The following is a 25,577-nucleotide window of genomic DNA, read 5'->3' as shown; positions in this document are numbered from 1 at the left end:
AATTACATTTATTTTCTTAAAATAAAAATAATACATAGTTTAAGGATAGAGCTATTTACCTGAATTTTTAGTCAAGAATTAAAAAAATTTTTTTGCATATACAAGTTCATGTCTACAAATTAAACTGTATTATGTGTTTCCACACCTTTTAGTCACATTGCTTTATATCTTGCTATATGGCTAACAGCAAAAAATTCAACTGTATTTAGTGGCACACAATGTCTCACATTTGAACTAATTTCCTAATCTTTTAATGTATGTATTCTTTCTATATAAGTAATAAAAAATTGCAGTTTTATCATAAATAACATCTAACTGCTGTTCTTACGGTATTTCAGTAAGGACACATCAGACTTACTTCTCTCATCTCCTGAGGAATAATGAAGGGCATGAAACCTAACTTAGCATAATTGACACTAAAACTGGGGTCTGAGGAAGGTAATGAATTGGGGGTAAAAAATGACAACATGGCTATGTGCCATATTTCAGAGCATTAATTTTGAGGGAAAAAAATGTTAAATCCTGAATGAAAATGAAATAAGGCCTAAAATCCATTGTATAAAAGAAATGTTTTAATAAACTCATTACTCTTATAAAAAACTGAGACTGAAACATGAGTAGCCTTTTCTAATAGTAATTGTTTTTTAAAAATAATTGGTGCAATTGACATAAACTGCACATGTACTATATGCTAGGTAGTAAGCTGGATATTGTGGATGCCAATATGAGTTCTCTATGCCCTGCCCTTAGGGCAGTTTACTCATGGAAATAGACACAGTTAATTTTAACCTAGTGGAATCCCTATATGGAGTAGAGGCAGAAGCAAATGGTTTGTGGAACACAGCATGCTCACTCTTACCTTAAGGTTTTTTGTTTGTTTGTTTTGTTTTTTTGAGAGGGAGAGATTTGGTGAGGGGAGGGGCAGAGGGAGAGGGTCAGAGAGAATCTTAAGCAGATTCCCCCACTGAGCGCAATGCCCTACCTGGGGCTCAGTCTCACAACACTGAGATCTTGACCTGAGCCAAAATCAAGAGTTGGACACTTAAGTGACTGAGCCACCCAGATGCCCTATTACCTTAGGTTTTTAGCAACTCCTCTTCCATTTGCCTGGAACGCTTTCCCCCAGATTACTGAGGTTTATTGTGTTAGTTCTTCCAGATCTTTATGGCACTGTTCTCATTGATCCCATATTTAAACTTGCAGCCTCCAATCCCAGCTTTCTTTTTCCTCTTTCATTTTTTCTGTACTGTTTGTCTGTCTTATTAATTGCAATATTCCTAGATACGAGAGCAGTACCTAGCACAAAGTGGGCACTCAACACATGAATGAATATATTTTGCTTGGGGAGTTTGGGTAGTCTTTAAAAAGGCAGGGATGCTAAAGCTGGATTTTGAGGAAAAAGTAGTTCTTGAGTAGAAATCAGGTGAAGTTTTCTGCTTCACCTCCTTGTCTCTGATTTGAAAACAGGTCAAAGAATAAAAGGTCTCTGTCCGGAAATATCCTAAGTCTAAAGAGGGAAGTGTAAAGTAACACAGGCAAGAAATAGAAAATGTTAAAAGATTTCATTATCCAATGCTCGTTGCATAGAATAAATACTAGTGCTGTGGGATATTTCAGCAAGAAATACACTAATAAAGGTCAAAGTAATTGGCAGTGATTTCAGGAAACTTTGAAATACATGTTAGTATTGGGTGCCTGGGTGGCTCAGTTGGTTAAGTGACTGCCTTCAGCTCAGGTCATGATCCTGGAATCCCAGGATCGAGTCCCACATCGGGCTCCCTGCTCAGTCTGCCTCTCCCTCTGACCGTTCCCCTCTCATGCTCTCTCTCTGTCTCATTCTTTCTCTCTCAAATAAATAAATAAAATCTTAAAAAAAAAAAAAAAGATTTGAAATACATGTTAGTATTATATATATTTTTTATAAAAATCAGAGTGGAAAAATTTAAATTTTATTTTCAGTCATTCTTTAGTCGCATGTCAAAGAAAAATTTAAGATCTTTAGGGATCTTTAGGATAGCAATTCCTGTATTAAATATTCTTCTATGATATGCCAGGCACTATAATGTTCTATTACATCTCTGTTTTTCTGATTAATTTTCAGAGTATTAAAGTAGTATGTATACACGTTGAAAATTTAAAAAACAGTGTGGACAGAAAATATAAAACAAAATAAATTAATAAACTATAATATGAAGAAGAAAATCAAAGTCAAAATTCTACCCTTGCTATAAAAATCTCTTAAAACATAATAGAATTTTATCTTTTAAAGATAATTTAGGGGCGCCTGGGTGGCTCAATCGTTGGGCGTCTGCCTTCGGCTCAGGTCATGGTCCCAGGGTCCTGGGATCGAGCCCTGCATTGGACTCCCTGCTCAGCGGGAAGCCTGCTTCTCCCTCTCCTACTCCCCCTGCTTGTGTTCCCTCTCTTGCTATGTCTCTCTCTGCCAAATAAATAAATAAAATCTTACAAAAAAAATAAAGATAATTTAAATGTAATCCTGTTTTTATGCTGACCAAATATATGGGAATTAATATTGATGATGTTTCTATACTCTTTTTATATAAATCAGTATTTTTATTTCAGAAAATTATTACATTTTTGTTTTACAACTTTTTTTATAATTGAGAAGACTCAAAAATTTAAGTTCTAGACTTGGCTTTAGTTTTGGCTAGTGTGATCATGGGTAAATCCCCAAATTATTTGTTTTCCTTTCCAATTTCCTTATTAATAAAATTGAAATAACCATACCTGACCTGCTGATCTCCAAGAGGCAGGATAAAATATAAATGAACTAATTTATGTGCAGGAGCTTTATAAAAATACAAAGCATTATTCTAATATTGGACTATTTCAAAGCGCATTTAACCCTGCCTGCTTCAGATGGTGGTGAAGTTGTAGTTTTTTAATGTGATCTTTTAAAATTTATTCATTTAGCTTTTTTTTTTAAATCGAGATACAGTTCACATTCCATTAAATTCACCCTTTTTAAAAGCATACAATTCAGTGGTTTTTAGTATAGTCATGGTGTTTTGTAACCATCCCCACTGCCTAATTCCAGAACATTCTCATCACTCCAAAAAGCAATCCTGTACACATGAGCAGTCACTTCCAGTTTAACCCTCCCCACAACATGATAATTTTTTGAGGTGTAATATTTTAAAGAACTTATGTTGAACTGAGATTTATGTTGCATGAGGAAGAAAATCACTAATAATCTATTATAGGCCATCGAGCAAAACATCATAAATCAGAAATCAATAAATAGTGAATTTTATTAAGTTTTCTAATGATGGTATCCTGAGAAATATAATTGAAAAATATATTTCATGTTGGCCATTATATTTTATGTTGTCTTTCATTTGCATGTAAATGACAAGTGATATAGTAATGCATGATATAAAATAAGATTGTATTAGTATTTGCAAAGCCTGATTCTGTTCATGCGAACAGAGAAACATGCACACTCATATGAACTAGGCTGTTTGGTTGTCAGGAGCCATGATAAGTAATACAAATAGTCACACACATTTGAGGAAACAAATAGAGTTGCATTATAAAGAAAGACTTTGGTTTTATCAAGTAACAGCTATTGAGCTACGTAAAATATTGCCTTTAAGAGACAGATGATAATCTAATCCTAAACAATGCATCATTTGAGATATTTTAATCATTGCTTTTTAATTCTTTCATTCAGCTCAAAATTGTCCTTGGCAAATGAAATGACTGTTTTTCCCATACTCTTTCACAATTGCTTTCTTATTTAACACCATATTTTTGCCACCCTCAAGTTTCTATGATTATCAACTTTTAAAATAGAGATTTTTCCTTAAGTCAGCAAATATACTTTTTTAAGCATGTTTTATATTTATAAGAAATGCCATCGTTTTGGTTGATATGAGTTTAATGTATATTAAAATGGTGCTTCATAAGAATGTAATGCTTAAATTTTGAAAATAAGTAACTATTAGAAAAGAAAACTACACAAGTGAAACCTGCATAGTACTAAGAATGAAATTTCATGGCCTTAAAGTGACAGAGGTCTTAATTCTACGTCATCTGAAAGTGGTTGTAGCCAGTAACAATGCCAACAATAAACGCATCATGCAAAAGTAAAAATGCAATGGTGAAATGAGCCATTGAAAGGAAGAGTCAGTGACCATATAATATTTCAGTTTCTATTATATCTAGTAGCAATCTGGTTAAAAAGAAATGACAGTTGCCCTGAAGGAAATAAAGTGGAGGTATTATTGTAGTAGTAGTTTGGAAAGAAAATTGCACTGTGTCTTGACTGGATTATTTCTCTATCCTTGCAAACTATCTCCACCTCTCTGTGATGCTGCTTCTTGCCTTCTTTATACAAATTGAGTTTGTATCATCTAAACTCATAGGGCCCAGGGGCCCTTCGGTGACAGAGAGGAGGAGGAAGGGGGGAGGGAATTAGAAAAAGAAAATGTGACAGGCAGTTTTGAAAAGAAAAGCAATTTTCCTTGTGGGTCTGTTCCTAAATAGGAGTCCTTCAATGCAGTATTTTGCTTCTGCCGAGCAGTCAGTCAGAATCAAGTGTATGCTTGTGCTGTTCTGTGGGGCTTGGCACTGACAGGTTTTAGTTAGGAGGGGTGGGAATACAGGGGGATCGGATGTGGGGAAGTTAGTAGTTTGGCTCTATCAGCCCTGGAGGCAGACTTAGCACTTGCAATGGGACAAAAGTATTTGTAGTCATCAGATAACTTTGCAGTCAGCTTCAATAGCATCACTCCTTTCTTTTTTTTTTCTCCTTTTTTTTTTTTTTTTTTAATTTTGGCAGCCAAGCTCTTAGTAGAACCATCTGTCTTTCTATTAGTATTTTTGAGGCCTGTTTTGAAGCCACTTTGCTTGGCAAAGTCACTTTCATCCTTGGAAACGATTTTTTAAAAAAGTTCTGTGGCTTTTTGCCGAAGAAGAGTACTATGTAAAAAAAATCCACATGGCTGTTCATTTTTGTTCTAAAAGAATATGGCTACTTTGTCTTTGTCTTGAATCACATGAAATTAGAGGTGATACCACCCCAGTGTGGCTGTTGGGAAGTGAGAGGCAGGCATTGCAATTTTCACACTGTTTTTATGTCCCTGTATCTCTCGATGAGATTTTCTTTAGTCTTCCTAGTAGATTAATTGGAAGATAAGTGGACGCCTTTATTCTTCATTTTAGTGTAGTTTTTTACGTTCCTAAAGACCATTGCATTGGGTTGGATAAACTGACAAATCTCCTTTCTGTTCTATGAAATGAAAAATCACAAACTGTTAGTGGTCATTGAAGATCCCATGCCTCTTCTCGCTAATGGTAGAAAGTCAGCTTTGTCATCCCGGTTACTCCAGTTTGGGTAATTATATCCTGCCTACCTAAACCCCTCTTGTAATCTCATTTGGATATTATCTTCTTCATTTTCTCAAAAACTACTGTGTAGTATCCCTGTGTGCTTCTAAACAGCTGCTGTGTTCACCACTGAAGGTGGCTGAATTTTACTTGTAGGTGAACTGATCCCTGAAGATGATGTGTGCTTGAACACAACAGTACTCATCTGACTGAACTCTCGAGGAACATTTGAAAGTTTTAGATTTTACATTTGATTTGTTATTGTGAGGACTTAAATCATATAGCTGCCTTTTATGTTAACATTTGTGAACGTAGTTTAAGCAAATCTACCACCCTAAGTTAACTTCCTGTTCTTCAAGCTCTCACACAAACTGCTCCTTGATACCGTGGAGTCCCTCTAGCTATTTGATTATTTTCCCAGTCTAGTAATGCCTTCCAAGCCTCTCTTCCTGGGGTAGAACCCAAAGCCCATCATTACTCAAAAGCAACTTTGGTTTCCTCATGAGGAATGTGGGATTCCCACAATCTCCTTTTCTTCCCCAACCTGAATGCTGGAATTCACTTTCTCGGCTCCTCAACCACAGTGACAAGCTCTGAGAAGAATCACAGGAAAGGGAAGATTCACGGCATCCTACTTCATGAGGTCTCTCCTCAGGCTTTAGCATTTTCTATCATTCCTTTTAATTGTCCATGGTTTACTTTGTTTTTCATTTCTCTCAGTGATGATCCCAAACTCCCTTTCCCTTGCTGAACTCCCTTATTCAATCCCCATCTCTCTCATTTTGGGCATATAACCTTGCCTTCATCACTGAGAAAAGTTCTTTCGTCAGGCCTGATTTTCCTTACCTTCTCATTTACCTGTGTATAAAACATAGCTGCTTAACATCCACTCAAATAACACCATTCCTCATGGCCCAGAGAATGGGTTGTTATTCTCATTCAAAACTAATCCCTATATGTTGATTTGGTTTTTTAGCTTCCTCTGGAACTCTGGTCCACCAGTTAGTTTCTCTCTTTCCTACATTTAAAATTCTCAATTTCTGTTTGTTCCTGTCAGTCGATAAATGTGCTGAAAACACTACTACCTAAATAAAGTCTATGCGTCCCTAGGTAGCTGCTATCAGATATCTCTCTTAACAATTCTCTTCGAACCTTCTCTAACAATAAGTCTACATTGATGTCTCCTTTTTTTTTTTTCCTTTCATTCAGACTGCAAACCAAAATATGGTTTCTATCCACTGTTGTAATGGAATTGATGTTGTTAGAGTCATCACTATCCTCTAACAACTCCAGATTATATTATTTTTTGTCTCTAAAATACTCTTTCTGCTATATGTCCACTTTTAGTCACTACGTCAACTTTGAAATTCCATTGGATTTTATAACACCGTACTCATGATTTTATTTTTACCTTACCTCCCCACTTGTAGATTCCTCTTCCTCTGCCCATCCTTGAGTTATTGTTGTGACCAAGATGATTTTAAGCTGTCTCTTCTCTTTATACTTTAGATCCTCTCTAGATTGTTTAGTTTACTCTAACAGCTGGTGACTCATCAGACTGTAGCCTCTAAAGATCTTATCCCTAGCTTCAGATTGGAGCCTTATCTGTCTGCTAACAAGATATCTCCAATAGAATAATATTTAGGTACTTCAAACACATCATATACAAAACCATATTCATTATCTTTCCATGAAAACTATCACTACTCATCTGTGCTTTTTTTTCTGGTATAAATACATAAACTAGACACCTGAGAGTTATTTTTGACTATGTCCTTTTATTCACCATATAGATATGGATATATATAAATACTTCAGGTACATAGACTTCTTACATATCCACACATATATAACACCCCCCCCATTATCAACATCTCTAATTTTTAAAAACTATTTCTTGGCTTTTTCTCCTTATTCCTAAACTATTACTGATCAAGCCCTCATAATCTATTGCCTGGTTGACTCTATTAGCTTACTACCTGATCACTTCCTATCTCGTCTCTGTGCTTGGTCTTTCAAATCCCTTCTCCATATACCCATCATAGTATTCTGCCTAACCTATTTAACGTCAATTTCATGCTTCTTACCCTGACACACAAACTGATTCAGATAGACTACTGCTTCCCTCTTACCTTTTTTGCTATCTCGGACTGCTCAGATGGCATCCCCTTCACATGATGCTTTTTCTTGTCCTTATTTCTTTGCTCATGTCTCATCCTTTGCTTAGAATTCTTTTCCCACACTCCCATCTCTTTGCTTGGCTAGCTCCTACTTATTCATTCAGACCCTGTACCTCATGTACCTATCTCCACGAGGCTTGCCTTGCTTTCTCCTGGCTGTTAGGAGTCTCTCGTCTGTGCTTCCATAGTATCCTATACAAGTCTCTGTTGTTGAATTAATGGCAGTGTATTATAGTTACCTATGCATTCACCCCACCAGACTGACCCAGAGCTCCTAGAAAGCAGGCACCATCATATGTGAACTCATCTTTGTATCCCTGGCTACCAAAAAAGTGCACATTCTGCTTAGTGAAAATGTTGATTGAATGAATAAACTAATAAATAGAGCCATGTGACTGAAGGCTAAATGAATAATCTTAAGTACCTAGTTGATAGAATAGTTTCAGGGAGTCACTAAAGGGTTTTGCAATAGAATATCTACATAAAATATAAAATATTTAACTATGAATAATTGATAACTATTAAATTGGTTTTTTACAAGTATGGTAATGTGGCTGGTTTGTGTTGGATTCTTAAGATTTTCGAGGGCAAGATTGCACTATATGGTAAAATTATAAAAAATGTTAAAACATAATATGGCGTCTTAAAGGAAGTAGCCTCTTAAATTTATTGTGGGTTATTATTCTAACTAGTGAATAACATGCTACCTATTAAAAGGACTAAAATTTTGTGACAAAAGAATTTTATTGAAACTTAATTATAAATGTCACACATTTTAAACCTTAATTAGAAGCTTAAAAGGAATTTCATGCATTAAGTCAAAGAAAATAAATGAAGTTAATAGTGAATAGGATTTGAAAAAAAAATAGTGAATAGGATTTGGAAATATTCAAAACTGCAAATATGTAAGTGTGAATTACTAGCCCTCTAAAAAACTAGTTTTAGAATTTATCCAGAAAGCATTATACTGTTTTGATGTGATGTGTCCTTTTCTCTCAAAGAGTGACTAAATTTCAGTAGCAGTAAACTGAAAATTAGTTAAGATATAGCAGTAATACAATTGGTACTCATTATTGGCACTCGTTATGTTCTATAAAGTTGCCATGAATGCTGAATTAGCAAATACCAAACAACTGCTCCTGGGGAAAGTACAGTTAGGTTCCTGAGAGCCTTTGGTCACACCATTTTCATCACCTGATCAACACATAACCCTATTTTATGTGTGTTTCTTTTTAAAGACACCTTATTAATATTTATTATTGATTTTATATGCATTTTAAATAGTGAAATCACCAACAAAATTTCTTACTCCTTTGCGCATGTCTGTGAGTAACTGCATAAGCACTACTACAAGTAAATTTGGTGGTGAGAGTAACAAGTAAATTTTAGTGAGTAGGCAAATTTGCACATATAGATTCTACAAATAATGAGCAACTGTATTTTGAGAGGCATTTTTAGTTGCAAATGTGGATTAGCCACACATTTTGGATTATATTTATTTCACTGTTTCTCAACCTTAAAACTCTGTTATTCTATATATATTTGGATCTTGGAAAATTTAGACACTAAAACAAATTATAAAACTAAAGCAAAATGCATTTCCATAATCATAATAAGACAAAAGGTTTAGACTAGACAGATTTTTAAAAGCACTGGAATTCATTACAATATATTCTTTAGAATACTCGAATTTTTACCTAAAAAATTAGTTAATTATTAGGGTTTAAGTGAATTACCTGGATAAAAACTGTCACACACAGATAGTTTATGTACACACAAAAACTAGTTAAACAATATAACAAGAAAACATTCCCTTTATGATAGCAATAAAATATATATATATATATTTTTAAAGATTTTATTATTTTATTTAGAGAGAGAGTGTGTGTGAGCTGGGGGAGGGGCACAAGGAGAGGGAGAGAGAGAATCCCAAGTAGACTCTGCACCAAGCACAGAACCAGATTTGGGGCTTAATCCCACAACCCTGAGATCATGACCTGAACCAAAACCAGGAGTCAGACATTTAACCGCCTGAATCACCCAGGCACCCCGGACATAAAAATATTTTTAAACAAACTTAAAAATAGAATTACCAAAAATCTACAAGAATTATATGAAGCAAAAGAAGATTTGAATAAATTGAAAGATAAGGCCTGCTATTGGCTATCAAGCCATCAGGTTAATGAATTCAAATAGAAATTTCATATCCTAAAATTAATGTGGAAAAATAAATGTTAAAAACATCCAGGAAATATTTGAAAAAGAAAATATTAAAGATAGAGTAGTAACTTTACCTATTATTAAAACATACTGTAAAGGTTTAATTAAACAACATGATACTAGAATGTGATAGGCAGGCATATCTGTCCATTATAGAAATATGTAATAAATTTCTAATATATCTGGATTACTTTTCTATTTCTTCATGCATACATAATTCTAAGAATCATGGACATATCATAAAGTATAAGATTATTTAGCTATGGCTTAAAAATAAGAACACAAAGCAGTTAGTACTTTATGCTGTCATTCTTTGGTGAAATTGGATTCCTTTCTGGTCGTTAAGTAACTGTTGTCCACAGGCCTTTTGTGGACATTTGGAGTTGGTGCACAAAGATGTATTTTAGAAGATAGGACTATATAATTTGTTCTTCTTTATTCATGAATTATCAATACATATATAATGGTTTCGGCTACTGTGCTAAACTCTAGAGGTACAGTAATAAGTTACAACCTCTTTCCTAAATAAGCTCATAGGTCATAAGGGAGACTTGAGTTATACAAGCAACTATTATTCAGTACAGTAAGTATTGTATTAGCTTTATGAGGTTAAAAGAAGTAACAGTTCTTTCTGCCTGAAAGCTGGCACCACAAGAAAGAAGTGCTTCACAGGCAAACACATTATGTGGGTCTCAAAAGCCTTTGAAAAATAAGTAGAATTTTGCCAAGAAGAAAAGGAAAAGAGAAATCACTCAAAACAGGGAGAAAATACTTTTGAACACACCGAGGCATGCGAGGAACTCTTGATGGTCCTTTGAGGCAAGAGTACAGGATCTGAAGAAGGGCAACATATCTGGAAAGATAGACTGAGGACAAATTGTGAAGAATCTTGAATACCGTGCTGAGGGATTTGGTTGCTCTTCTTTAGGCAAAAACAAACCATCACAAGTTTCTCACAAAAGGGACATATAAAAACAGATAAAAGACTCAATTAGAAGGAATTCTCTGAACCATCTAGCTTAATATCTGGTTCTACCCTGTGGGCCCCAGAACCTATAAGAGTCAGGCAGTCTACCTTTCAACTGCTTATATACCTGAAGGCGCTCTGTAACTCAAGGCAAAACATGAAGAAGACAAAAAGATTTGTCGACAGTGACTGAAAGCCTTCTTTAAGACAGTACTTCTCAAATCTGGATGCACACTGGAATCATCAGGGGAACTTTCAAAAATGCTCATGGCTGGGTCTCACCCCTATTGATTCAGATTCAGTTGTCTGGGAAGCAGTCTGGGCATTGAGAATTTTTCAAAGCTTGCCAGGCGATTCTAATACACATTCAAGTTTGAGAACTCCTGCACTCAAACAATAACCTATTGTTTCTACAATTCTGGAAGTTATTTTTCCCAAATTTTAAGGTATTTGAAATTTGGATACTTCTTATAACCCTTATATGCATTTCATTTGAAATCCCTTTTTCTTCCCTCTAAAATGCTCTTGTTAAATTTATTTGTACATCCTATAACTGATGGTATCTTCGAAAGGAGGAGATGTACTGTATACAATATGATAACTTACAAACAACAAAGTATAAAATATATACAGGAGCTGGTTTGCTGTTCGTTTCTTTGCTTGTCATTCTGCTCAGCATCCTCTTCTTGCAATGAACTAGTACCCATGCTGTTTTGCCTTTGGATGTCTATCTCTTGTTTTAGACCACTTATTCCTATAAGCTTGTTCAGTATGCACTCTCTAATTTTGAGTCTTTAATCGTTTTCCATTGGTTTCTACATAAGGTGTATCTTTCCTCCAATATGCTCAAAAAATGCTGGCTGTAGTGATCTAAACCTTCTGCGCTAACCTTAAGACACTCTTTTTGTCTTCCTGTTTTGTTGTCATTCCCTTTTAGTTTCACTCTGGTGGCCGTGATAGGTTTAAAATCCTTTTGGCTAAAAGAAATGCTTTCAAATTTTGGAGTCATTGCTGAAAACAGATCTCTCATTCTTATAGTGCTTATTTTTCTCTCTGTCTCTGTCTCTGTGTCTCTTGCCCCCTCCCTCTCACCTCTCTCTCAAACACCCCCCCCAAACCACAGTGCACATTCTCAACAACCAAAATCTCAGAAATAGCTCAGAGGTTTACTGTGAAAGATGAAATAATGGACAAACCGAAGGCGGACTTTTAAAGTGAGAAATGATGAGCACTATGAGAATCACAAGTGCCCCAAGAACATTCAGTGCCAATGAGAGAGAGGGAAAACAAGTCTGAGAAGATGGCTCAGGGTTGCTGTTAGGATTGGCAACTGAGTGAATTTGCAATCTTTTCTGGATATTTGTTTGTCTTAATTTTTTATCATTATCCCCACTGTAATGTAATGGGCATACATTACATTGAATCTTGCTTTTCTTGTTCACTCTTGTTTCTCTACTGACAAGCTCATTTTCTTGTACATAGTAGGTGTTAATTTAAATATTTTCCAAATAACTTAATTAATGTGGGAAGAGGAGTAAGGGAGAATGAAGTGTCAAATATGTGATTTTTTAGTATGATCCCAAATTCTTGGTCATATGTTTATTGACAAACACTAACCAATAATCATGTTCACCAGGGCCATCTTGCTTAATTATATATTTGGGGGAAAAAGCCTACTTATTTTATTTTAGTGATGACAACCTTTGCATTAATCATTAATGTGATATTGCTGCAGAAATGACTATATTAGATTATATTTCTAGAAATCTCTGTTCAGTTCAAAGAAGATAAGCCAATAAAAAAAGCTGGTAATGAATGATAAAAAAAAAAAAAGATAGTGATTCCATTGTACTGGCTTATTTATTTACTGATGTGAGAGTGACATCAGCAAATAAAATGTATTCCAAAGATGGCAACCAAAACAGAGACTTTGTGGTTTGAGGAGTGGTTCAATTGATTGTAAAAGATAGATAAAGACAAAAGTATAACACAGAATGAGATTCAAGGGACTGGATTTTAACCTAATCTAAATGTCCCATTCCTTGGCCATGCACGAGTCTGTTCTCTTTTAGCCCTTAGTTACCTTTCTATAAACAAAGGGGAAAGTCTTAGCGACTCTCTAAGCTTCTTTACCAGCTCTTTTTATAAAAAAATTGCAATATTACATGAACATGACAATTATCTTCAAATAATAAAAAGCTAGTTATATGTAAAATGATACCAGTTTAGTTAGGTTTGTTTTAGAAGGTAGCATTACCCCTAACAGGATTTACAGAAGGAGATTTTAGTTCAACTTAAGGGTAATTTTTTAACCATTACAATAATGCAATAAAAAAAAAAAGCTTTCTTGTATGAAGTAGTGATGCTTCATGCAGGTATCTAGGGAAATTATTCATTAAGTTAGAAAGTGAACTTGGTAACACCTTCCAACTATAGTATACTCTAATTATCCTGCCTAAGGCATGACCTCAGGCCCAGCGTTTGAGCAAGCTTGTATGCCAGCATATTTGAATTGAATAAATGGTTTTCTTTTATCATAAAGTAAGGAGGGTGGGAAGCATGGAGCACCAAAACTTCGTCTCTTTGATTCGCTCTATAACGTTCAGCAGGTCCAAGGTCAACTGCCGCCATTAATGATTCCCGTGTTCCCTCCTGATCAACGGACACTGGCTGCAGCTGCTCAGCAAGGGTTCCTCCTTCCTCCAGGCTTCAGCTATAAGGCTGGATGTAGTAAGTACCAATGATTTTCCATTTGGGAGTGGGTGGAGGGCATGGCTTTAAGTCAGGCAATTTAATATTCCTGCCACACCAAGAAATGAGATCACCTATATAGCATTTTTATTTTAAAGAGGAAACACACAGAAAGTATAGAAAAGGATTTATGTTGGTATTTAAAAGACCTTAGGTTATTTCTATGCTTCTGAAGCCAGTATTTGCCCTTTATATTTCAGTTTTATAACTTCTATTTCCAGTGTCTTTTATAATATGAATATAATTTTCAGGTTCAGTTTGTTTTTGCGAAGGTAAGATAGGAATATGCTTTTCAATTGCTTTCCATTGCCTTTTAAGATAAGCTCAAGTTTCGGGCGCCTGGGTGGCTCAGTTGGTTAGGCGACTGCCTTCGGCTCAGGTCATGATCCCGGGGTCCTGGGATCAAGTCCCACATCGGGTTCCCTGCTCAGCAGGGAGTCTGCTTCTCCTTCTGACCCTCTCTCCCCTCATGCTCTCTCTCTCACTCTCTCTCTCTCTCAAATAAATAAATAAAAATCTTTAAAAAAAAATAAACTAAAGTTTCCTAATGTGAATTAGTTGGCCTTTCGTTATCTTTATCCTCCCTATATTTACAGCCTAATTTGTCAGTAGTCTTCTTTTAGTTCTTAAACCAACCATACTCTTTCTTGACTTTGGACTTACACTGTCGATGTTTTTTCTCCTCAACATTCTGAACGCCTTCCAACTCAGATCAGAGAGAACTTGCCCAACCTAGTTAGATCCCTTTCCCCTAGTTCCTTTGGATCCTGTGTATTTTCTCTTTTATTTTAATTGTAAGTTCTATGAGGGCAGGTGCTGATTCTGTCTTATTCATTGTTGTATCTAAACTTTAGTACAACATCCCATTACCTGTTGAATGAATGAATGAATGAATGACCACCTCATTACAAACACTACAAGGATATTTTTACACTAAGTGAGAAGTTAGACTAAGATAACTGTCTATATAGCTTTATTAAATTTAGATGCCTATGATTTTATGACTTCTTTTTTACCAAAATTGAAATCGCATACTGTTAGTTTGGGAAACAGTCTAATACTTCACTTTCTAAAATGTAAGTAGCCAAAATGCCAACTATAATCTGTTAAGTAAAAATCATAGCAAATTCCAAAGAGAGATTAGACTGCTAAGCAACATATATTCTAGAACCTTATTACCACGGCCATAAAAAATACAAAGACAAGTTTATTGAAATATTTTCATTGATAAAAGTAGAACATAATTGAAAGCAATTAATGAAATATCATCATCTTTTAACTATTCAAGTAGAATATTATTTTGTAAAATCCAGTATATGTGGGTTCATTTATATGTTAATAAATTGCCCCATTAACATTTTGCTATGCTTCAGTACATACTGCGTCTGAGAAACTCTGTCCAACATTCCTAGAAACCAGATCTAAACTTCCTGCTAAATGATGTTTTGAATTTTCACATTTTAACATTTATTCCCAGTCTTTGAATTTTTGCTTTTTTTTTAAAAGATTTTACTTATTTATTTGACAGAGAGAGACACAGCGAGAGAGGGAACACAAGCAGGGGGAGGGTGAGAGGGAGAAGCAGGTTTCCTGCCGAGCAGGGAGCCCTGCAGAGCCCGATGCAGGGCTCGATCCCAGGACCCTTGAATCATGACCTGAGCCGAAGTCAGACGCTTAATGACTGAGCCACCCAGGCACCCCTGAACCTTTCTTTATATAATATTGAAGAAATGGGATATCATTTTTTAAATATACAAAGCCATTTGAGAGGAGTAGATTGCAACTACAAAGTCTAGGTAAAAGTGGACTGAACTCAGGAGTATAAAAATTCACACTTGTATGGTATTTTGCCCTTTGCAGTTTTTACACTGTTTATGCACATCTTTCTCTTGACTTCAATTTCATATGTTTTAAGACAGTGTTCTCACTCTGGATCCTGAATTTATTCATTCCGTATTATTTCCACATCATTCTATCTTTGTAGATTGATTCATCCAGAAACACCAACATATTTTTACAATTAAGGGCTATATTTATATTCTAAATATTTAAATTATAAGAATAATTTAAATTCTAAATACAGAATTTTAAACTCTATTGCTACACTAAATTCTGCATTTTTAATCATAAAATATTTTTTGTTTTGTTTTGTTTCCATTTTCCTAAGGAATTACTGTTCACATTAAACACATGTTGCCAATGTGTTTTTTGGTAACCTTGGTTACTAAAGTGAAAAAAAATAAGACACTTTTAAAAATCATCAGTTGCCTCAGACTGCACCTGCAATATATACATATAGACTAGTTCTGTTTTCTAGAAAGAAATTTTTTTAAGCAACTGTAGAAATAAGTCCCATTAGCAAATATTGTGCTGAAGAGAAAACCATATTGAGTATGAACAATAGCGTAACTCTAGGCCTGGAAAAGTTCAAGAACACCTCTACCTCACTCCCATTTGACAGAGTTGGCATACTATGTTTGTTCAATGTTAATGTGATGTGGCATGGAGAAATTTTTCCCTTTCTAAAATTGTTCATATATTAACCATTTGATATTTGTACCTTTGGTGATTAAAATTATAAATAATACAATTTCTTTTGTAACCTTGGAAATAAAATAGAATAAAGCCTTTACAGCTGCTGGCAAGCTTCAAGCTAGCATCATGCCAAACTCTAAAACTAAGAAGCCAGTAGCAAAAGAAAGTACCACCCTTGTTGACACTCTGGCACTTTGAGTCAGTTTGGATGGAATCAGTAAATAGTCCAGACTATTCCTCCCTAATCACATTGCAGGAAAGAACAGAGACAGGGAAGGACACAAATCTTGCCATCTCTCCTTAGGGGGCCTTCTTATTATATTCCCTCCATAACTGCCCACCATATGTGACTTCTCTACTCGTCAGTTATTTTAATTTGAGTATTATTATGTAGTTCTCAATGAAAGAGTCTGACCAATTCATCTTGATTTGAGTTTCAAGTAAATATGAAACATGTATTTGTTGGTATCAAAAACTCAGATGCTTTTCATCAATCCATTCATAGAAGGTATTGATGATAAATTTTTCTGTTTAGACTACATGACTTGATAAAATAAATAAAATAAAAGTCTCTGGAACTACACAAGAAAGTTAAAATGTTCTCAACGGTAAAAAAGTAAAATAAAAACATAAGTTGGGGATGCCTGGGTGGCTCAGTCAGTGAAGCGGCCAACTCTTGGTTTTGGCTCAGGTCATGATCTCAGGGTCCTGGGATTGAGCCCTGCATCAGGCGCCATATTCAGCAGGGAGTCTGCTTCAGGATTCTCTCTCTTTCCTTCTCCCTCTGCCCCTCCCTGTGCTTATTCATTCTCCCTCTCTAAAATAAATAAATAAATCTTAAAAAAAAAAAAGGTTGGGGACCCTAACCATCATCGATTGATTTAGCATCTTCTGTTTTCCAAAAAGGAAATTTTCAGTTGCACATAAAGATATTTTCTCTTTGAGAAATGTAGTAGTAGAAATATGGCATTGAATGGGGACCTACAGAATGGAGGTGCTGGATTTTCTCTTAATTGCTAGAATGAAGGTCAGTAAACAATAGAAAATAGCAGTACAGCCAAAGAATTCAGAACAAACCGTCTAGATAGAAAAGAAGCTTTAAAGAATGTTGTAGTCCACTCTTATCGATGAATATGTAGATAAATTCACAAATATTAATGTAGTATTATCAGAATCTCAGATTGTGTTCTGGCATTTGCTATTAGTGAAATCAAACATGAAACTGCACTTCTTCATGGATCCATATCTAGTTATTCCTTTTCCTACTTATTTCTTAATATCTAAAAATACTTCCAAACTTCTAAGGAGGTAAAAATAATGGTGCATTATTAAATTTGAATATTTTAATATATGTAATAACTTGATTGATAAAACACTGATTTGATCAATCAACTCCATTCACAGACCATTCCATTCAGGGGAAGAAATTAATGAAATAATCTGTATATTTAACTTGTCAGTTCTATGAAAACTGTCAACTAAGTTGCTATATGTAGACACACCCCAGTTTTTATATTGCATAATTAAAAATCCCAATTTTTTTTGAGAGAGAGAGAGCGCACATGCACATGTGCACATGCAAGTGGAGATGGGGGTGAGGGGCGGGGGGAAGGAGAGAGAGACTCTTTTTGTTTTGTTTTGTTTTTTGAGAGAGAGACTCTTAAGCAGACTCCATGCTGAGCTGGACTCAGGGCTCTAGCTCAGGACCCTGAGATCATGACCTGAGCTGAAATCAAGAGTCAGACACTTAACCAACTGAGCCACCCAGGTGCCCCCAAAATCCCAATTTTAAATTATATTTGTAGGTGCCTGCTCATTTTAATCAGAAAACTGTGATTAAATTTCTTGAAATAAATTTTAAAACTAAATAACTAAGTTTCTAATACTGAATAATAAAATAAATGGTATACAAATGAATTGGTTCAAATACACTTTGGGTGGTTGAAGAGTCCAAGGAGATAGTCCCTTTGCCTCTGCTGGAAAATCTCACTGAAATCCTAACCTCTTGCTTAACCAAGATCTTCAACTTGTGAACCACAAAACTGTTTCAGGTAGATAGTTTTGAAATAAACTGTACATACTTTTGACTCCTATACAGTACTTTCATGTTGGCAAGAAGACACCACTTTTGTGTTTGCTCATCATGGTAAAAAAAACTAACAAAATTCAGAATAATTTTGAAATGTGTATGTTGGTTTTAGCATATTAAACTTGAGAGAGACTTTTGAGATAAAGTGGTTGAAGGTCATAATGTGGTTAATACCACTTTCACTGACTCCAATTTCCAGTTCTCTTTCCATAACACATGACTTCTTCGCACCCCACCCTCAAGGTTAAATGCTATTCCTTTAGAACATATAGTTTATAGGCAGAAATGAGAAGAATAGGTGTTTCTCTTCTTACTAATAACTACAGTCCTCTGCCCCTCTCCTTTCTGTTTGGGTGTAAAATTTCTAGTTATATAATTCTAATAGCTGCCTTAGAAATTTTTGACAGGAACACATTTTATGTGGAAATAAAAAAAATCTACAGGAAGGCAATCCAATAAAATAACCCATTTTCTATATACAGTCTAAAACAAACAGTTGTAAAAGAGTTGGCTCAAGAGTTAAGCCCAAAGTGTCAAATTGAATGTATCGCATAGCTACAGATAGAGTCTTTCCCCATAGATAGGCATGTGCCTCATGCTAAAGTTCCCGAACCGTGTGCTAAGGTACCAGGATGCTTTTGCAAATCCACAGGGGCATACAGCATATTTTAAAATTTCAGGGAAAATACGGAGGCATCTGTCAGATACTACATAAACTACCTTAGTTTTTGGACCTTACTACTTGACAAAACGGAGCAGTTGGGTATTTCTTTTGTCCTTCAGGTGCCACGAAAAAATTATTGAGCCGCTGATGGTGCCTAAATCCAAGGAATTTTAGGAACTCTTGGTCTTGTCTAGTCTATATTCATTTAAAAACCTATTATGACCTTTTTTACTAGAAAGTTATTGGTGTTGACCTATCGTATTACAACCACAGAACAGGATATTATAACAAAATTTATCTTGCACTTATGGGATATGGACAATATTATATAGATAAGCAGTTGATTCATTTGTCTATACCAGTTGATTCCTGTGTCTATATGATTTCAAACATTTAATTGTTTGGTTCGTTTTGATTTAATTAACCCAGTGTCAAGTAGACAATTACTAGTTGAAAGGTACTTGGAATGAGAGAGCATGGACTTGGAATCAAGTTTTGCCTTGTTCTGCTACTTTGATTGTCCTTGTGCAGGTTACTGAGCTTTAGTTTTCTCATCTATAATGTGGATTCATAACACCCATTTTAAATTGTTATAGAGATTAAACAGGATTATATATGAAGTGGTGCCTAGTATTGTGCCAGCAAAACACAGATCCTGTTTCAAAAGGGGGAAAAAAAAGATTCTGAAACCACACCTGGCAATTAATTGCATTGCATATCCTATCTAGGATCAAACTCATTCTGCCACACCTGAATGAGGCTTCCTCTGACTGGGAAAATAGAATTATTTAGAGAAAAGTATTACAGTGCTGAAGGAAACCGTTTGTCTCATGTAGATACAAACTTAGCCTTAACTATTTACATTATTATCACCAAGTTTTAACTTTTTCAGTTGTCATTTTCCCTTTGTATATTTATCAAAGCTCATGTTGGAAAAGATCATGTGATTGAAAATGTATTTAGTCATTGTTCTGGCTGTATGAAAATGGAAATATATTCACATACTCTTTCTGCATTTTAACATGTTGATTAATTTTTCAGAAATGTGCTAAATAAAAGAGCCATATAAAGTTACTGATTGAAATATTTAATTGCCTTATGAGATTAGCTTAAATAAATAGAAGTCGATGAGCCAAGCTTAATAAACTTAAAATATGCTGTATTTATTCTTCATCAGTTTTCTGAACAGTATTTCCGCTTCTAATAAAAAAGGAAACTCTCAGTTAATTAGTTCCTCATACACCACAATAAAATTAATGTTTAGGAGTTAAATACCATAAACCTCCTCAGGCATATTTGCTGATGTGTTCCTGTTTTTGGTTAATGTCACATGTTTCATTGTTTAATGGGGATATCATGTGGGTTCCATTATATCGCTCTTGTGTAAAGGGTCCATGTGTCTGGCATTTTAGGAGACTGCATGCTAATTTCTGATTTAACTGTGTCAGCTGTGTCAGCTGACATACAGGTCATTGACAATCAGTGCTGAAACAATCACCAAATCACAAGCTAAAAACCATTGACATGGTACGCTTTTATCAAACTGACAAAATAGGAAACATGTGTTGTCAGGATCACATACTGTAGGTTCTTTGTACATAAGCAGAGAGGACAGGATGTAATCATATATTCAGGCTTCTGTGTTTGCGTGTTTTAAAATTACTGTAACCAGCTCTTCTTTTTACCCCCTTCCCCCTGAAACATCTTATAAACCAATAACTTTGAATGAACCAGACTTTGTTGTAGAGCTTAGTAAATATAGATATTATATTATTTGTTATATATTTATTACATAAATATATATAATTAGTACTATTAGTAAATAGATATAAAATATATTTTTTAAAGAATTGCTGTGGTACCTAAACAGCCAATCATTTAAATTCCCATCTGCAAGAAGTAAGATTGGTGATGTAAAAATATGAGATGGTTAAAAAGTAAAGAGAACTGAGTGCAGAAATGTATATAACATTCCACAATTACATGGTGTCAGCCACCCTCCAATTCTCATGGGAAAGATGTTTCTAGGCCAATAAAATGTGTTTTTTTCCTAAAAGGGAGTTTATAATATTTTTACAAAATTCATCACTGAGAAAAGGGAGATGTACATGTCTTTATTGTGACAAAGTGTCATACTTTGGTATAAAAATAATAGCTTATATTGTGCCTTATTGTTTATAAGACATAGACATGTAACTAATTTTAAGCATCATAACTCTGTGAGATAACTGAGCTATGTTAGTAACTAGTGTTTGATCCAGCCCTCCCCACACACACGCTCTACCAACAAAATACACACATACAAGCAAACAGACTATGAATATATATTTAATCTTTTAATCCATCTTGTTTGCTTTTTTTAACACAAAAGAACATAAGCATGCCATTCAATTTAAATATAAACCCATTTGGGTCAGTAATTTCTTTTTGACTTGATTCTTGATCATGCAGAGTCGCCAAATGGAGAGTCAGCTAATGACACTCTGTGCTCTCAGCCAAGAGGCCTCAAAAGGTGGTGTTACCATATATATATATAAGTTTGCCATAGTGTAGCCTACCCCTCAGAATTCTAAATTCATATTTTTCTGGCCATGGCAAACATGGAATGTCATCTCTGTAGCAGGCTGAAACTAAGGTCATCAGACTGAAGTACAAGCCTACAAGAGCAATACATTATTTTAATTGAATAAATGTAACTGTCAATGATACTGGACGCCTCTGTTCTCCAGTATGCATGCTCTTTCACTGTAAAAAAACTCCATTAGAAGGCAAACTTTAGTCATGAGGTTGATAGGAAAATATGGAAGCAGAAAAAGTAGTTAAGAAAACAGTAGAAGAGAGCATTTGACTCTAACTCTACAGTAGATACATATTTTCCATGAGGACTGAACAAGTCATGCTCTTGGAATATCATGTGGAATCAGATACTGTATTAGGTTTACCTACTGTAAAAGACCAAAATAATACTAGCTTAAACAAGGTGAAAGAATATTTTTCACTTACCTAATAGTCCAAACATTGCTCCTATGGTAGGTCTGTGATAGGAGATCCCAGGCTTGTTTTCTTATTTATTTATTATACCACCTTCTGAAATTATGGCTCCTGCTCACAGTCTTGGGTATCTTCCCCAGCGCCATATCTCCATTCCAGGCAGAGGAAAGGGCAGAAGCAGAGAGAACTACAGCTACTTTTTAAATAGTACTATTTCCCTAATAATTTATTTTGGCTCTATGTTCAAAGAGTATTTTCTTAAACCTATTTATATAGTCAGCTCATAACAACCCTTCACATTTTTTCCTAATATATTAAAGATAGCACTTGCTGACTACACAAACCTCAATGTAGAAGTATAGAAAACAGAAACTAAAAGTTATCTGTCTACACTCATATACCCCTATAACCCCACTCCCCAGAGGTTATCACTGTTAACAATTTGGTACTTATTTTCCCAGGACTATAGATATAAATATGTACTTATTTATACATACATATGTATATACATCTGTTTATGTATAGATACAAATATGTAATATGTATGATCTGAACATATTTGTAGGTTGTAATGTATATGCTATGATACATATATACTATATATTTGGTATGTACTACATAATATATAAGGTATGTGAGGGTAAATGTTATATTAGGAATATAAAAAAAATCATGGCCATCTTTTCTTTTCCCTAATTTTAGATCTCACTTATCCTGCATCATATTCATTAATCTGGATTACCATATTTTATTTGCATTCCCCACTAATGAACATTTAATTTTGTATACAATATTTACAGTTAAATAATTCTAAGGTAAACATTTTTGTGTGCACATATTTGCCCCAAATGAATTCTTCATGTAACCAGTTCTATTCCAATATATGGCATTTTACTTTCATTAATTTGTTCCTTTTTGAACATTTTTCCCGAGAGGTTGCCTCTAAATTCTAATGCTCTCCTAGTTGGTTAATGGAAGGACTAAAACTTTGAAAGTTGGCTGGTGTGAGTTAAGCTATAAATAAGCATCAATGAGACTTGTAATCCAAAACTATTAATTGTCTGGATTTAATAAATTCTGTTAGGGAAAAAATTAAACAAGATATCAAAAGACCTTGGTAGTCACAATCCCATTTCATATCATTCTGTGCCCTTAGGCTAGTCATTTTCTTCCTTGTGCCTTAGCTTTTTAATCTTTAAGGTAGCTACAATAATGTCTGCCCTACCCACTTCATAAGGAGATTGTAAAAACTAGATGGGAGAGTATAGGCATTTCTCAGGAATTTAAATTATTATATAAGTATAACATATCATTATTATTTTTAAATGTATAAGTCTGTTTTGAACATTTAGGATGTGACATAATAAAAAGAATTTCAGGAGTTGATTCTAGGCTTCTGTACTTCTGACCAGGACTTTTGCATTATTTGGTTTTCATTTTTTAGGGGGAGGGGCTATTCCATAATATTTCTTAATTTTCAGAGGTCTAAAATATATCATTCTAGTAGAAAGCTCTCAACCATAAATCATCCCAAACGCATAGCTCATAGCCTTATTGTTTCAGAGTTTAGGAAACTTCCTGTTCTCAACCTGCAGATCACGGACTCTGGATACATTCCAGGAGGAAGGATATCAATGATAGACAGAAAAGTGGAAAGGCTATAAAAGGTGTCATAAAATGAAATGCTTGCTAAACCTTATTATTAGAAGTGGAAAATAAAAGAGAAATAGCATTTGATTTGGTCTTAAGTGGCTTATACGAATGCCCCCTTCTAAATCACTACTTTCAAATAGTGATTTTCCTAAAAGGGAGTTTATAATATTTTTATAACAAGCATACAAGCAAACAGACTATGAATATATATTTAATCTTTTAATCCTGAATCATTTGGGGTGCTTTTCTATGTGCCATTTATATCCTTGTAAGACACAGAAGCAAAATGTAGACACAGTAGTCTAATGTAGGTTCGGATATAGAAGCTGTTCCCTAATTAATGATTCTCTTCGAGCAGCTTAAAATGAATTATCATGCAATAGCTTAAATGATGCCTTAGTAGCAATACTGAAATACAGGAGGAAAAGGAAATTTCTTTGATTCATTGTCACCTTTTCAGGGATACTCAGATTTCTTAGATAATTAACCCAGGAATTTTCATTAGTGCTAGAATTCATTTAATTTATGGGCAAAGAGGTAAAGAAAGAATGCTCTATCTTTTATAATCAGAAATTTCTTCCTATTTTGAGAGGCATTTCTTAAAAAGTTTATCATCTCTAGCCAACTGGGTAGCTATTAATTAAGTAGAATAAAGTTTTCATTTGCCATGCTCCATTTAAAAGACATAAAAATATTTCTTTTTGTGTGTGTGTGTCAGTATGACTTTTTTTTATTATGTTATGTTAATCACCATACATTACATCATTAGTTTTTGATGTAGTGTTCCATGATTCATTATTTGCGTATAACACCCAGTGCTCCATTCAGTACGTGCCCTCTTTAATACCCATCACCAGGCTAACCCATCCCCCCACCACCTCCCCTCTAGAACCCTCAGTTTGTTTCTCAGAGTCCATAGTCTCTCATGGTTCATCTCCCCCTCCGATTCCCCCCCTTCATTTTTCCCTTCCTACTATCTTCTTCCTTTTTTTTTTTAACATATAATGAATTATTTGTTTCAGAGGTACAGGTCTGTGATTCAACAGTCTTACACAATTCACAGTGCTCACCATAGCACATACCCTCCCCAATGTCTATCACCCAGCCACCTCATTTTTAAAAGTCCTTTACTGAAAAAGTTAACCTATGACAAAGCAGTGAAGAACTAACAATTACCTCAAAACATCTTCTTTTAAATAGATGTTTAGTCAGACAAGAGATAATTATTAATTTTACTTTCTCAAATAAAATTCATATGAAATATTTATATTTATTACTTATTTTATGAGAGTTTACTCTAAAATATTAGCATTCCTTATAAAAAGTTTCAAGTATTAAAGTCTTATACTATTCTAGCAAATCAATAAAGGCTTTACAGTTTTACAATTTTCTGCATTTGTAAGCCCCTTTATCGAAACTTGTGTATACCATATCAGTTCTTCTGAACTTCTTAACTTGGATTCCACAAGATGATTTAGTGGAATTGTTATAAATTTAACTTACCTAAAAGGTAGGGAGGGAGGAGGTATAGCTGAGCTTATTACCATAAAAAGCAAAGTTCACCTCGCTTGGATTTCAGAAAGTCTAAGGTAATTTGAACAGTCACGATGATGAAAGATTTTGTTTTGGTCATTTGTTTATATATAACATCTTTTCTGGTAAACACCTTGACCATGCTCAGGTGCTTTAATGACATCATAATAATGGTTTCTTGTTAGTGAACAGAAATTATTTTAAGATTTTAGAAATTAGTATTATTTACTTTTAAATATTCAATTAGATATGAATTGCTTTAAAATCAAAATTTACAAAAGAGACAGATTATGGAATATTATAAAAGAATTATTTGATAAATGAAAATATTTTACAGAAGATTCTTTACCTCTTCTGGGTCCATATTTCCTTATATCCCCAAACCCTAGACTTCTCTTTCCCCTCTATTCCCTATTGTACTTTTGTATCATTGGTAAATGATCATCTTTTTTTCATTATTGTTTGAATTAAACCCTGAATTGTTTGAATTAAATTGAATTGTTTGAATTAAACCCTATACAAAAACTAATTTGTTCCTTATTGTATAATTATTTGCTCACAATCTGTTTCTTCTACTAAACTGTAAGCTTTTGATATGGGAAGAGTGGCCTCCTGTGTTTGATATTTGTTAATTTCTTAATT

At 34.4% G+C, this 25,577-nt stretch overlaps 1 protein-coding gene across 17 annotated transcripts in view; it reads left to right on the top strand.

The window, feature by feature from the left end:
- The window catches only part of SOX5 (SRY-box transcription factor 5), a 993,366-nt gene that overhangs the window by 848,139 nt on the left and 119,650 nt on the right, over positions 1–25,577 (top strand). For 14 of the 17 annotated variants that reach the window (XM_081821346.1, XM_081821353.1, XM_081821350.1 and 11 more), the window contains one exon: positions 13,326–13,449. In XM_081821346.1, the coding sequence (XP_081677472.1) occupies positions 13,326–13,449 (124 nt within the window). The remainder of the gene's footprint in view (positions 1–13,325; positions 13,450–25,577) is intronic. The other 3 variants (XM_081821356.1, XM_031032931.2, XM_006727745.3) reach the window with 1 other exon arrangement.

Source organism: Leptonychotes weddellii, chromosome 5 (genome assembly GCF_054177405.1).
Source record: "Leptonychotes weddellii isolate Sample4059 chromosome 5, ASM5417740v2, whole genome shotgun sequence".
In the NCBI taxonomy this organism is placed as follows: Eukaryota; Metazoa; Chordata; class Mammalia; order Carnivora; family Phocidae; genus Leptonychotes; species Leptonychotes weddellii.
Note: the sequence above shows the minus strand (reverse complement) of the source record. Positions and strands in the feature narration are given on the sequence as shown.